The 16102-nt window shown below is 39.3% G+C and overlaps 2 protein-coding genes across 11 annotated transcripts in view; one reads left to right on the top strand and one right to left on the bottom strand.

Annotated features, from left to right (window-relative positions):
* The window catches only part of LOC137648718 (meiosis-specific nuclear structural protein 1-like), a 171340-nt gene that overhangs the window by 146602 nt on the left and 8636 nt on the right, over positions 1–16102 (top strand). The window lies entirely within an intron of this gene.
* The window catches only part of LOC137648716 (tyrosine-protein phosphatase 10D-like), a 323664-nt gene continuing 320448 nt past the window's right edge, over positions 12887–16102 (bottom strand). Inside the window, exon 23 of one of the 3 annotated variants that reach the window (XM_068381760.1) lies at positions 12887–13224. In XM_068381760.1, the coding sequence (XP_068237861.1) occupies positions 12893–13224 (332 nt within the window). In that variant the 3' untranslated portion in view covers positions 12887–12892. The remainder of the gene's footprint in view (positions 13225–16102) is intronic. The other 2 variants (XM_068381761.1, XM_068381762.1) reach the window with 2 other exon arrangements.

Raw genomic sequence — 16102 nt, 5'->3', positions numbered from 1 at the left:
CAGATTCCAAAAACTCGCGAGCGATCGCCATGATGGCTGCCGGGTGTGCCCACCAGCGCCGACTATCGGCCAGATACTGCATATACTTCTCCAGGAGTCCAGTTCTTCTCTGTCGGTGGTAGTGACAGCATTGGTTCCGCTCGCGCTTAACCTCAAGTTTCTACTGATTGGTGAAGTACTTGTTCATGATTTTATGGCTTTCGCCGTGTTGGATTATTCTCAAGCAATACGATCTTCAAAAGAAATTCTTTTGAAAGGAGAGAAAAATTTTTTTACCCTTGTTTTTTTAATCTCTCTCTGGATTTTCCATAGAGAAAAGATGGCCGACCCTTCCCTCAGTGTACGGAAGTGTGTTAAAGGCTTTTAGTAATTATTTTATCACTATAAATTATTGTTGATATTTATAGATTTACCTCTATATATTTTATATCTCACCCGCCTTTATTAGGCCTCTTCGATTCTCTTTCCATTTATACTAAACACCGCGATAAATTTTATATTTTTGTTTATAAGCGACCTATGCCTATTCTTTGTAGGCGGTACTGACTTGGAAAACGAAGTTAAACAACGTTGAGCATTCAACTTTTATATTCTATATTTGTTTAGATTGATGAGATGAATGTTTTTAGAAAATATCTTAGGAAATTTATTCTTTGAATAGTCTTCGTGCTGTTTTCAAAGATGAACTAACGTTTGGTTTATTTATGCTATGCAGTTTGCACTCTATCGTTACGATGGAGAAAGAGAGAATCACGGTTTCACTTTGCAGAAAGAGTTAATCGATTTTGACGTTTTGTTCATTCTTCTTACAAACTGAAGTTTTTTAAATACTAATTTAAAGGAACATGTTAATTTTCAATTTCTTAGTCCTTTTAGTATTTTCCTTTAGTCAAATAACCTTTTATTGACGAAGAGTGAGTGAGCCATTCTCTTGTGAGTGACAAGAGAGAGAGAGAGAGAGAGAGAACGATCCAAATCTTTATTCTCGTCCCAAGTCTCTGTACAAGGAGTTTGGGGGTGAGTAACGTTGTTCTTCTCGATTCAGATATTTACGCTCGTCCCAAGTCTCTGTACGGGGGGAGAGAGAGAGAGAGAGAGGATAAAACGTTCTAGTTTTTATTCTCATCCCAAGGCACTGTACGGTGAGAGATTGAAAACGTAGTCCTTAGCGTTCTAGTTTTTTTAGTCTCCTCCCAAGTCACTGATCTTTTTAACTTTATATATTTCCATTTTATTCTATATATATGTACTGTATATGGTTATTAATTTTTGCATGTGTGATTCATTTTGTACTAATGAGCTTACATTATACGACATATTTCACAATTCTAACCTTTTGATTTAAGGGAGAATTGCATGCTTCAGGTAGAAATCAGCTTTATTCATGTCTAATGTGAAATTATTAAAAATGCGAGTGTCAGTGAAGAAAGTGCGAAAAACATGTTCAGTGTTGCGGAGGGTTCGTTTGTTCGTGCTTGTCGCTTGCCTAGTCCGAGACCTCTTTCAGGCTCCCCTACCCCAGGGAGAAGGAATGTCGTAGGACCTAAGGGAGTGAGAGGTGTAAACCAACGAACAGACGTTCCCTCAAAGGTATCAGACGTTGCTCTTCAAGCACGTCCTTACCATAAGACAGGAGAGACGAAGTTCTCCTCGTCTTACGATGACGTTCATGTACAGACGTTTCCGACGTCACGATCTATTCAGAGTGCGGTTGATCCGAAGTTAAGTGTTTTGCAAGATATGCTGTTAAAGCTTTCTTCTTTAATGAAAGCTTTAGATCCTGTTCCTGTGCGAAAGGATCCTTTGCTTGTTGTACGTCACGGTTCTGGAATACGTGATTCAGGTCTTCAACCTTCTAAACGAGATTTGTTACGTCACGCTGAAGTTATCCCTAGTGTCAGCTTTGCTGTTAAACGAGATGCGGAGCATAAATCTCGGTGTAACTTTGATCGACAGTCAGTTAAGTCGAGTCATAAATTTGATCAGCAGTCACTGCAGTTCTGCCGAGACTTTGAACGTCAGCCACCGCAGTCATAACGTGACGTTGAGCTGCAGACACCACAGACACGATGTGACGTTGAGCGTCAGTCACCGAAGTCACGATATAGCATCGAACAGCAGTCACCGCTGTTACTACGTGACGTTTGAACGTCAGTCACTTCAGTCACGACGTGTAGTAGAATAACATTCTCTGCAGTCAACGTGACATCGACCCTCCAACTTTAACGTCTGTTCATATACAAGTTGATGTAGCCTGTCAGGCTTTTCCTTCACGTCATTCTGAATATAAATCTCCTTCTCGCAAGACTTTAGATTTATCAGATGATGTGCCTTCTGAAGAAGAAGTTGATGACCCCCTTTCAACTAATGTACCTTTGGGGATTCATTCAGAAGAGGAGGACCCTAGGGTTGTCCAACAATCCCTTGTTTAAAAAAAAAAAAAAAAAAAACTATGAATTTCTTTAGTGAAATTTTGTCCTACTCATTTTGTAATGGCTGCTCTACGTTCTCCGCCGTCTGAGTTTACTCTTGGCATGACTTTCTTCGACTCCTACATATACGAAGTCAGTTCTCTCTCGTTCTTCCAAGAGAGCCATGCGCTTACTGGGAGACTGGTTGGAATCCAGGAGAAGTTTAGGAAAGTCTGCTTTTGCTTTCCCTCCTTCTAAATTAGCTTCTCGCTCGAGCATCTGGTGTGACACAGGAGAAGTTTTCGGCTTGGAAGTACCTGCCTCTGCCCAGGGAGACTTCTTAAGCCTAGTGGACTCTCCTTGTCGTCTAGCTATGAGACGCTCCAAGATTTTATGGTCTTCTTCAGAGCTAGACCATCTCCTGAAAAGTTTTTCGTGCGTTTGAAGTACTTAATTTTTTGGATTGGTCCCTGGGAGCCTTAAGTAAGAAGGTCTCTCCAGCGGACAATGTATTGCTGTACAAATGTCATGCATGAACAAGGCCATAAGGGATGGCTCCAGTGAACTGGCAGCCACGTTCACTGAAGGAGTACTTAAGATGTAAGTGCACTCAATGTGTTCATTGTCAAGACAAAGTTCACGATGAAGACTACCAAATCTGTCTTGGCAGCAGTAAGGGAAGGCGACTGGATGGTCTCTCTCGACCTTCAGGATGCATACTTCCACATCCCGATTCATCCAAACTTTCAACAATATCTGAGGTTTGTGGACGGGAAAGTAGTGTACCAATTTCGAGCACTGTGCTTCGGCCTCAGTCCTGCTCCTCTTGTTTTTACAAGGCTCATGCAAAATGTAGCAAGCTTTCTACATTTTTTGAGGATTCGGAGCCTCCCTTTATTTTGACGACTGGCTAATCGGGGCGTCGTCATTAAATCGCTGTCTGGAGAACCTCAAATGGATTTTAGACCTAACCAAGGAGCTAGGTCTCATAGTGAACGTAGAGAAGTCGTAACTTACTCCATCACAGACTATTCTTTATTTGGGGATGGAGATACAGTGTCGAATTTTTCGGGCCTTTTCGTCTCCCACAAGAATGGAACAAGCTCTGTTAAAAGTCCGTCACTTGCAAGAGAAAAACAGTTGCTCTGTAAGAGTTTGAACGAGCCTCGTGGGAACTCTTTCATCGTTGGAGCAGTTTATCTCTCTGGGGAGACTCAACCTTTGCCCTCTCCAATTTCACCTAAACCATTGGAACAAGGAGAAGGGCTTAGAGAGTATCTCTATCCCAATCTCCAACTCAGTCAAGACATGTCTGACTTGGTGGGACAGCAAGGTCTTTCTCTTGCGATCAAGAACCCAAACCATGTGTTGTATTCAGATGCATCGGATTTGGGTTGGGGAGCGCCACTGGACAGTCTGGAATGCTCGGGTCTTTGGTCCACGGATGAGAAGAAACTCCATTTAAGGCAAGAAACATCTCTCTTTTGACGAGATTCGTGCAAGGAGAAATGAATGTCTTAGCGGACTGCCTCAGCAGAAGAGGACAAGTCATCTCCATGGAGTGGACGTTGCACAAGACTGTGTGCGAGAAGCTATGGATGACGTGGGGTCAACCCACCATAGATCTTTTTGCGACTTCACTGACAAAAAGGCTCCCAACTTACTGCTCTCCAGTTCCAGATCCAGAGGCAGCCCACATAGATGCTTTCCTGCTGGACTGGTCTCACCTAGACATCTATGCCTTCCCACCATTCAAGATCCTAGATAAGGTTCTTCAGAAGTTCGCTTCTCACGAAGGGACCAGGTTGACGTTGGTTGCTCCCCTCTTGCCGTCGAGAGAATGGTTCACAGAGGTTCTTCTCTGGCCGGTGGACATTCCAAGAAGTTTACCGTTACGAATGGATCTCCTGCGTCAGCCTCTTGTAAAACTATTTCATCAAAGTCTCCTCGCGCTTCGTCTAACTGCCTTCATTCTATTGAAAGACTCTCTAGAGCTCGTGGGTTTTCGAAGGAGGCAGCTAGAGCGATCGCAAGAGCTAGAAGGTCCTCTACCATTAGGATCTACCAATCTAAATGGGAGTTATTTAGAGACTGGTGCAAGTCCTCTGTTTCCTCTTCCAATACCACTGTAGCACAGATTGCAGACTTTCTACTTTATCTTAAGAAATGATCGCATCCTTTCTGCCTCAACTATTAAAGGCTACAGAAGCATTTTAGCTTCAGTTTTTAGGCATAGAAATTTAGATCTGTCTGATAATAAAGATCTTCTAGACATTCTCAAGTCTTTTGAGACTTCCAAGGAGCATCAGATCACTACTCCTGCTTGGTATTTGGACGTGGTCCTTTAGTTCCTTATGTCTGAAAGGTTTGAGCCGTTGAATTCAACATCACTCAAAGATCTTACACTCAAAACTCTTTTTTTAGTGAGCATGGCTACCGCAAAGAGTTAGTGAAGTATATGCCTTCAGCATAAATATTGGCTTCTGCTCTAATAAAGCAGTATGCTCGCTTCAACTTGGTTTTTTAGCCTAAAGAGAACGGCCATCTCGTCCATGGCCTAAGTCGTTTGAACTTCCCAGTCTATCTGAAATTGTTGGGAACGAAATTGAAAGAGTCCTGTGCCGGTAAGAGTTCTTAAATTTTATTTAAATAGAACCAAAACGCTGCGAGGCATTTCAGAGGCTTTATGGTGTTCGGTTAAAAAAGATCACCTTGCCGATGTCGAAAAATGTGTTGTCATATTTTATTAGACTTTTAATTAGAGAGGCTCACTCTCATTTAAGTGATAATGAAGTTAGAGTGGTGGCAACTTCAGCGTTCAAACAAAATAGATCCCATAGAAGCATTATGGACGCAACCTTTTGGAGGAGTAAATCTGTGTTCGCTTCATATTATTTAAAAAATGTCCAGACTCTTTATGAGGACTGCTACATGTTGGGACCATTCGTAGCAGCGAGTGCAGTAGTGGGTGAAGGTTCTACCACTACATTCCCTTAATACCAATATCCTTTTTCTTCTCTTGAAACTTAATTTTTTGGGTTGTACGTGGAGACTAAGAAGTCTTCCGCAATCTTTTGATTTGGCGGGTGGTCAAACTTGTTTCTTGAGAGCGCCCAGATCAAGGGTATTGATGAGGTCCTGTTATAGGGGTGTTCACCCTGATTATAACAGCTCCTAGAAGTCTTTCAGCATCCTGAGAGGATCGCTGGGCTTCGCAAGGATAGCGGACTAATGATTCAGAGTATTCATCAGAGTCAGCTTTCTTATCAGGTACCTATACTTGAGTTTGTTTTTTGAATATTTGTCAAAAACTCTTGAGCATATACGCCTTTATTGTTTAACACTGGTCTCTACCCTCCACCATGGATGTGAATCCGCTATATATATATTCACTGGCTAAGTTTAATATTTAAAAATGATATTTTCAATTTAAAATAAATTTTTGAATACTGTATACTTACCTGGTGAATATATATAATTAAAGGCCTTCCCTTCCTCCCCGATAGAGACCCTACGGACTGAGAAGAACTGAACTCCTGGAAAAGTATATGCGGTATCTGGCCGATAGTGGGCGCTGGTGGGCACACCCGGCAGCCATCATGGCGATCGCTCGCGAGTTTTTGGAATCTGTCGACCGTCGGAGACGTAAGCTATATATATATTCACCGGGTAAGTATATTCAAAAATTTATTTTAAATTGAAAATATCATTTTTCCTAAAATGCTATGTCATATCTTGACAAAAGTTCAGTCACAAGGGCTCACAGAGAATTGGATCCAAATCAGATGAAACTCTTGAAGGTTAAGGTTTTATTCTTTTGAAAATTCACGGTATTGGTGTACCATTTCAAAGTAGTTTTTTTCACAATCTTGAGGATCAAGTTATAATACTTCTTAATTGGTGATGGTTAATTACCTTGGTACTGTTCTGCTGTAGACCAAGAGGTGAGCCTCAGGTGCTAGAAAAGTTTATTAGATGTAAGTTATTCATTAACAATTTGGTTAATAATTGTTTGAGGTGCTAGAAAAGTTTATTAGATGTAAGTTATTCATTAACAATTTGGTTATTAATTGTTTGAATACAATATGAATCTTATATGAATTTGGAACTTGTGTATCTTTATTCTAAAATTTTGGCATGGGATGTATTGATGTAACTATTTGTTCCTACACGAATACAAAGCATCAACCTTATAGGAGTATGATATCATGGAAGCTGGAAATGGCCGTAAAAACTTTTAACAATGTGGTAGTAGTATTAAGGCCCTTCTACCCGACTCGCTACTGACCTCCAATTTTGATTTTGAATGCAGAGAAGTGCAGATGTACCTCCTATTTGTCTTCATATCTGGTTGTTATGATCTTTTAATTTTTCTTTTAGATGAATGTGGTAGAAGTGTTGTGTTCAAGGGATATTAACAAAGAAGATGAGCATATGCAGTTTTTCCCCAAATAACTATAGCTGTGTGACAGCTTTATGTGCAACCTACTGGTATACACACACTTGTTCCTGTTGAGCAGCACATCCATTTGCTGTTCTTTCCTTCGGGTTCACCTATTGCTCTGTTATTTACTGGACTGGTTACTAGAATTAAGTAAGCCTCCTGAGTGAGCAACTTTTCTTAAGACAAGTTTTATTTAGAAATATTCCCCTATCCTCTCATATGGACAAGATGTATGCAAACTCGATTCTCATAAATTAAATATCTTACACGGATACAAGTTCTTCCACGACCGTCTACCAGTCTCCTGGTAGTGACCTACCCTAACACCTGCAACATCTTCATGCCCAGGTCATTAGGAGGTTGATAGGAGTCATAATTTTTGCTTCTGTACACGACCAGTGATTTGAAATTTCCTGGAAAAGTAAAGCAGCCAGTTTGGTTATAGAGACTTCATCCGTCATAAAGATAAGTCTCCTATCAAAGGATGATGGTTACACTTCCTCTCTCAACCACCATGAAAGTCCTAGGTCAAAGTGGGAGGTCAGTGGCCTTTGGTGCCACTCACCAGCTACTACCACCTTTTTAAAAATTTTAAAGCTCTTTTCCAGCTAAGCTGAAATCATATTGTAGCAATATGAAAAATAGAAATTACTTAACCATTTTACCCCCGATGGACGTACTGGTACGTTTCACAAAACTCATCCCTTTACCCCCATGGACGTACTGGTACATCCTTGCAAAAAACTGCTATTTACATTTTTTTTTTGCATATTTTTGATAACTTTATGAGAAACTTCAGGCATTTTACAAAAGAATGAGACCAACCTGACCTCTCTATGACAAAAATTAAGGCTGTTAGAGCAATTTAAAAAATATATATTGCAAAATGTGCTTGAAAAAAAAAAAATGCCTGAGGGTTAAGGGTTGGAAAGTTCCAAATAGCCTGGGGGTAAAAGGGTTAAAATGTTTTTGAAATTTCCATTAAATTTAGCAAGGCATTTTTATTTTTATTTTTTTTTTTTTTTACATATAACCATTTTCAAGCTAAATATTATATATTTTTTCCTTTTTCATTATGTTAAAGAATAATCAGCTTTCTTCATGAAAGATGGTACTGTATATATGAATACTGTAAGCATCCCTGTTCTCTACCCATCAATTCTTGAATTCCTTTACTTATTTCAATGGGTTTTGTCAGTTAAGTCATACTTCATGTTTCATTATGGTGGGGGAATGAGGCAAAAAGCTCAATACCGATTCACTTTAATTCCTTTAATAACTTTTAGCTATTATTCTTTCTATATGTATTGCTATGCAAGATAAACTTCTAAATTCTCTCATGAGTTTTTTTCAGACTGGTAGCTTGACATAAACAGTGAAGTGTATGGTCTAGTATGAATTCCTGTCATCCCAATTACATAAATGGTTGCATAAAGGGCCATTTAACCTTTTGATGGTTTTATTTATGTTATTGGAATTTTACCATAAATAACAAAACTATCATTGCTAAAAGTATAGTATCAATAGTAAACACATATTCCAATACTATGTCAGTCAGAAGGGATGAAACATTTAAGAAATACAGCAATGCATGTGATATCACTTCGATCAGCACTTCAAGTACTATTTAAACACAAATTGTGTAACATGTTATACAAAGGAATACAGAACTTATACATACATACATATACCATGGCACTTCCCCCAATTTTTGGGGGTAGCTGACATCAAACAAGTGAAACAGAAAAGGGGACCTCTCCTCTCTACGTTCCTCCCAGCCTGACAAGGGACTCAACCGAGTTCGGCTGGTACTGCTAGGGGTGCCACAGCCCACCCTCCCCTGTTAACCACCATAGATGCAGCTTCATAACGCTGAATCCCCTACATCTCCTACCTCCACGGTCTTCCAAGGCACCGGAGGAAGCAGCAGAGCCTACCGGAACTGCGTCACAATCGCTCGCCATTCATTCCTATTTCTAGCACGCTCTCTTGCCTCTCTCACATCTATCCTCCTATCAGCCAGAGCTTCCTTCACTCCATCCATCCACCCACCCAAACTTTGGCCTTCCTCTTGTACTTCTCGCATCAACTCTTGCATTCATCACCTTCTTTAGCAGACAGCCATTTTCCATTCTCTCAACATAGGCATATCACCTCAACACATTCATATCTACTCTAGCTGCTAACTCATTTCTTACACCTGTTCTCACTCTCACTACTTCGTTCCTAACCCTATTTACTCGAGATACACCAGCCATACTCCTTAGACATTTCATCTCAAACACATTCTATTTCTGTCTCTCCGTCACTTTCATTCCCCACAACTCCGATCCATACATCAAAGTTGGTACAATCACTTTCTCATACAGAACTCTCTTTACATTCATGCCCAACCCTCTAGTTTTTACTACTCCCTTAACTGCCCCCAACACTTTGCATCCTTCATTCACTCCCTGACGTACATCTGCTTCCACTCCACCATTTGCTGCAACAACATACCCCAAGTACTTAAACTGATCCACCTCCTCAAGTAACTCTCCATTCAACATGACATTCAACCTCGCAGCACCCTCCCTTCTCGTACATCTCATAACCTTACTCTTACCCACATTAACTCTCAACTTCCTTCTCTCACATACCCTTCCAAATCTGTGACTAACCAGCCAAGCTTCTCTTCTACGCCTGCAACCAGTACAGTATCATCCGCAAACAACAACTGATTTACCTCCCATTCATGGTCATTCTCGTCTACCAGTTTCAATCCTCGTCCAAGCACTAGAGCATTCACCTCTCTTACCACTCCATCAACATATAAGTTAAACAACCACGGCGACATCACACATCCCTGTCTCAGCCCCACTCTCACCGGAAACCAATTGCTCACTTCATTTCCTATCCTAACACATGGTTTACTACTTTTGTAGAAACTTTTCACTGCTTGCAACAACCTTCCACCAACTCCATATAACCTCACCACATTCCACATTGCTTCCCTATCAACTCTATCATACGCTTTCTCCAGATCCATAAACGCAACATACACCTCCTTACCTTTTGCTAAATATTTCTCGCATATCTGCCTTACTGTAAAAATCTGATTCATACAACCCCTACCTCTTCTAAAACCACCCTGTACTTCTAAGATTGCATTCTCTGTTTTATCCTTAATTCTATTAATCAGTACTCTACCATACAATTTTCCCACCACACTCAACAAACTAATACCCCTTGAATTACAACACTCATGCACATCTCCCTTACCCTTATATAGTGGTACAATACATGCACAAACCCAATCTACTGGTACCATTGACAACACAAAACACATATTAAACAATCTCACCAACCATTCAAGTACAGTCACACCCCCTTCCTTTAACATCTCAGCTCTCACACCATCCTTACCAGGTGCTTTTCCAACTCTCGTTTCATCTAGTGCTCTCCTCACTTCCTCTCTTGTAATCTCTCTCTCATTCTCATCTCCCATCACCGGCACCTCAACAACTGCAACAGCAATTATATCTGCCCCCCTATTATCCTCAACATTCAGTAAACTTTCAAAATATTCCGCCCACCTTTTCCTTGCCTCATCTCCTTTTAATAACCTTCCATTTCCATCTTTCACTGTCTCTTCAATTCTTGAACCAGCCTTCCTTACTCTCTTCACTTCTTTCCGAAACTTCTTATTATTCTCTTCATATGAATAACCCAATCCCTGACCCCACCTCAGGTCAGCTGCCCTCTTTGCCTTACTTATCTTGCGCTTTACTTCGACATTTTTCTCTCTATCTTTCATACTTCTCTACACTATTACTCTGCAGCCATTCTTCAAAAGCCATCTTTTTCGCTTCCACTTTTATCTTCATTCCACCTTTTCACTACCCTTCCTCATGCTGCCTCCAACAAACTTCTTGCCACACACATCACTTGGAATCCCAACAAAATTTTCTTTTACTAACTTCCACTCCTCTAAATTACCCATTTCTCTTACTTTCACTTCGTCATATGCCATTTTCAACCTTTCTTGATATTTACTTTTTACCCCCGGTTTTATTACCTCTTCAACCCTCACTAGTTCCCTTTTACATCCACCAACTCTATTCCCCCACTCTTTTGCTACAACTAATTTTCCTTCCACCAAAAAATGATCAGACATACCGTTAGCCATACCCCTAAACACGTGCACGTCTTTCAATCTTCCAAACATTCTTTTAGTTATCAACACATAATCCATTAATGCCCTTTCTACCACTCTTCCATTTGCCACTCTTACCCATGTATACTTGTACAGTATTTATCTTTCTTTTAGAAAAAGCTAGAACTTATCACTATCTCTTGCTCAACTCAAACATCTACCAGTCTCTCACCACTCTCATTTTCACCTGGTACGCCATACTTTCCAATGACACCTTCTACCTCTCCAGTGCCCACTCTAGCATTTAAGTCACCCATGACAACTACATAATTCCTTCTACCCAGTCCTTGTACACACCTAGTTAATTCATTCCAGAACTCAATCCGCTCTTCTTCACTTTTCTCACAACCTGGCCCATACGTACTGACAAAAGCCCAACATTTCCTACCCAACCTAACCCTTACCCACATTAACCTAGATGATATCTCCTTCCATTTCACTACTTTACCTGTCATCCATTCACTCAGCAATAAAGCCACACCTTCTCTTGCTCTTCCTCTTTCAGTCCCAGATACTCTACCAGACATTTCACCAAACATCACTTCACCTTTCCCTTTTATCTTTGTCTCACACAAAGCCAATATATCCATCCTTCTATTCCTAAACATACTTCCAATCTCACATCTTTTACTCTCTATCGTACTACCACGCACATTCCAACACCCCAAAACTAGAGTCTTAAATAATGCAAAACTCAAGTTAGGAATAGCTACATTCTAACGAAGTTATACTTAACTAAAAACACTTTTGTCCACTAGAGATTGCAGCTGCTAAAATTCTCATGACACTAAAGATATTACAATGTTTGAGTAAACAAATGCTTATTAGCATCCAGTTTACATTGACATAAAAAATAACAAAACTACGCATTATTTTGGTTATGAGTAAATCGCTGGTCTGGTTAAACAATATACATGGTGAGGGACCTCTGGTCGTGGTTCTAACACACCCCAGTTACTATACCGATACTCAGAGTGAGCGAGCTGGGTTTATTCCTGGCATTCCATGCATCTTTTTTCTCTGGTATATTTAGCAGTATTTATGCCTTAGAAATGGTGCTATAAGGAGCATTTCACTGGGTGACACAGGTTCCTCGCCCAGAAATAGATTTTCCCTTCGTCAAAATCCCTTTAATATGTCTTTAGAAAATCTTTACCTGACTTATCATAAGAGAAGATAAAAGTGTAGGATGGAGTAAAGCATTTTACATTATGTATGTTTTCCAGTTCTTTTAATGAAAAAATTAATAATCTTTCATATATACAACTTCCTTTTAAAGTTGTCATTAAAATTTCAAGAGACCCCCTTGATAGAGACTGAGAAACAACATTGTTAGGACTTGTTTAGTTAAAAAAATATACAATAAACAATGCTCTACCTGCTGTGTTGCTATCTCAGCTGCAGTAGAAAAATTTTATCAACTTTATGCTTAATGTTTGTGTGGTTTTAAAATCACCTTCTAAGTGCTTATAAATAGATTCAACTTGGCTTCTAAGTTATGCTCTCGACAGAGTCAAAATCTTAAAGATGAAATATTATTGTTGGATTTTATACAATTTAGTTGTTATTCACAGATGCTCTATTTATTGAATAAGATGTAAAAGAATCCTCAAGCATAAATCACTCTTTACATAAACACATTTCTTCATGATGCTTTATTGTTTGGAATAGCATCAATACCCTAACAATTTTTTTGCTTTTCTACTTTCAATAATTGTCCTTGTCTGCTTTCTATTTTGAGCTGTTATTCAGATATCTTTTCATTGTAGTTAGTCCATTGCCATTTGTAGTCTTTCATTCTTCTGTAGTTGCAAAATCCATCTTTGTAGTTGCACTATCTTCCTATGTAGTCACATTATCATTGGTAGTTGTTCCATCTCCCAATGTAGTCACATCATCGGTGGTAATTGCACCCTCCTCCTCTGTAGTTGTATTACTTCTAATAGAGTTTACACCATTTTTTGCATCCCCTTTAGTTGTTTCATTATTTTGAAACTCCTCATCAGACAATGATTCAAGCTCGATTAGTGTTGTAGATGGCTGAGAGTTCTCCTCTGAAAAATACTCTTTTTGTGATTCTTGTTGATAGGGATCATCTTGGGTATCTGAGGCATTCAGAGCAGAAAAGGTAGGTGTTATCACATCAGTAATGATATCAGGGGTATGAATTTGATCTGGAAGGAAAATAAATATTAGATACCACTTTTTTTTATAATAGTTCCGTAGATGACAAGTTTATTAATTTATATTAAATAAATAGCTGGTAAAAATTATTTCTAAAATGAAATTGTAATTACCGTAAGCTTCCAATAAATCTCTGAATAAATTAAATCATTAGTTTTAATTTGGTTACAATGCAAGTTTTTACTTATCCAACCAAACCATACCACTTAATGGTTTAATTATCTAAACATCAGTAGAAAAAAAAACAAAAAAACTAGAAAACTAAATTTTCTTTTTAGTCTTACTTTTGGTACAGTTATTGATATTTAGGTTAATTTTTTGGCTTTGCAAAATCTGTCTGAGAGCTAAAACTGCAGACAAAAAGTGTATCTTGGAAAAATGCAGATAAAAGGTGTACTGTATCATGGGAAAATATTGTTAATATTTGATTATATCCATAGACACATTGGATTAGTTATCCATCAATCGTTGAATCATTTTGTGTTGCCATGGTTTTGAAGGAGATGGTAATTATATGTGCAGGAAAAATTTTACTTTTCTTTACTATTCATACCTGCAATAGAGTTAACTACAGTAATATTGTGAAATCCTCAGATGTTTAGCCAGTTTATATATTTAATTTATGTATGATTAGTGAAATTACCCGTAGTTTTAGATGAAAAATGGTAAACTTTACTACAAACATTTCTGAATTCACGTATTTTGTCAAGTACTGATAGTTATATTTTTGAAGTGTTAGATATCTTGTTAGCGATAACTGGAGGTAGTTAATTTTCATGTAAGTCATCTACCTTTAGGTTGTTTAATGTTTTAGACTTTACCTAGTAATTATTGAATAAGATTTTTTCTTTATTAATTTTTCCCAAAGGGATTAAGCCAGTCATAGTAATACAGTACAGGTACACACCACCATTTTCTGCCACCCTTGGTACCAGAGCCGTACCAGACCATCCAATGTCATCTTAATAATAATTCATTAAAATACTTCTAACCCTGCAAATAACACAAAAATTCCCTCTATTCATTGTAAAATTAATACAGTATATATTTTTCAGAAAATCTGTTTTGTTATATTTTTTTACTCTGAATAATAGTAAAATGCTGTGATTCTGTGTAAAATAGCTTTATATTCATTGTGAAGTTATTGCATAATAGTTCCACGATAGAAAGCCATTGAAAGATATAAAACTACTCGTCAGTAACGGAGCTTACGTTATACAGAAATGTGAAGAAAATATGTTTCCTCCATTTGTGTTTCAGGGGCTTCGAAATAGAAAATATGCAGTTCATTCTTACATGCAAAATACTGTGTACTATGTCAATAAATGGGAATAATTACAGTAGGCTAACTTCTACAAGTAAAAACAATGGACAATTATATACAATATATTATATATCTTAGACAATGGAGATATTTTTCGGCAACAGCTGAAGCGAGCCGTAAAACTTTTAGCGTGGTGCTACTACCCTCCACCAGTAAGGGGGGGGGGGAGGGTTTAGATCAACCACCAAGCTCACCACACCCAGTAGCCAACAAAGGCCACTTTTTATTTCGGCTCAGAGGAAGCAGACGTCAATTTCCTCTGCTTTATTTGTCTTAACGACCGTAATAAAGAACCGACTGGCCTAAAATTTTAATTTTTCCTTTTACGTCATACGGAATGGTTCACTGTAAGTGTTACAAATTACTGTAACCCTCTTTATTTTTACTCACTTTCGTTCCTATAGCTCCAGCGTAGGAATGAGAGCAGAGGCAGACAGAATCCCTTCGGGGCTTCCAGTCATGAAGGATTCTTTCGGGGTGTGTGTGTGTGTGTGTGTGTCCAGAAACTAGGTTCGGCTACGTTTCACAGGCACCACTTGATGCTGACCTTCTACTTGAGCTCTGTCCATTGATGGGAAGCAGAGAGTGCTGCCTGAAGGTTGACCTCCAGTTGTTGAACAAATTTCCATTCCAATGGAGAGTTACCCTCTGCCAGCCACTGTCCAGCAATCTCCCTGCTTGTGGGGAGAATTTCCGACAGCAGCAACAGGGATTGCTCACCTTTCCTGCCTACAGGAGAGGCTGCCTTCGCCTGAGTGGTTTACCCCTTTGGGGATTCCTCCTGTGTGAATTGGAACTTGGCAATGAAGTTAGGTGACTGTTCGCAGTTCCTGCTCATCGCAGCTGTACCCTCGGTACAAAACAAGTCGTGAGCAATTTAACTTGGGTCTTTGGTGCACATGGTGATGCCTGCCGACTGCTTGCGGTTGCTGCCTCTTCTATCGATGATTTTCGTGGGCTTGAACTTTTTGGAGTTATTGCCGATATCGTGCCTTTGAGCACAATGAAACTCTTAGAGCTTTGTGAGGACAAGCCCTTTGGGACCTGTGTCTCATGGTTTTAACCTTTTACGAGGAGTAAACCTCTCGTAGGCTAAAATTCTCACCACAACAAACAATTGACTGAGTTCAGCGCACGCTCATACCTATGTGCCTAACACACCACTCGCCAACTGTAGAGGGTGTTCAGTGTGCGCGCCGTCATAAGTGCATTCGGGACTTGTTGTAAAGCACACAAGTACAGTGAAAACAGCGCAGATCTCTCTATGCATTATATCTCATTACTGTATAACTTTGTCTTCTCACTATTTGTAAGCACTAACTATACGAGCTTTAGCTCGCTATACAGAAGAGATAATTATCATGTGCAGATATTTAAGTTTCCTGCACATGCGAATGCGCAGACTTCCACATCTGCGTAATTGTCTCTTCAGCGCTCGCTAACATTCGTCAGTGCCCACTAATGTTCGCCTCACCAAACATCGAGTGTGTAAGACTTTACTTGCCAACCTCTGGGCTCCTGGTAAGGATTTGGGTTCTTTGCAT

Source organism: Palaemon carinicauda, chromosome 10 (assembly GCF_036898095.1).
Source record: "Palaemon carinicauda isolate YSFRI2023 chromosome 10, ASM3689809v2, whole genome shotgun sequence".
Classification (NCBI taxonomy): domain Eukaryota; kingdom Metazoa; phylum Arthropoda; class Malacostraca; order Decapoda; family Palaemonidae; genus Palaemon; species Palaemon carinicauda.
This window is presented reverse-complemented; position numbering and strand designations above follow the sequence as displayed.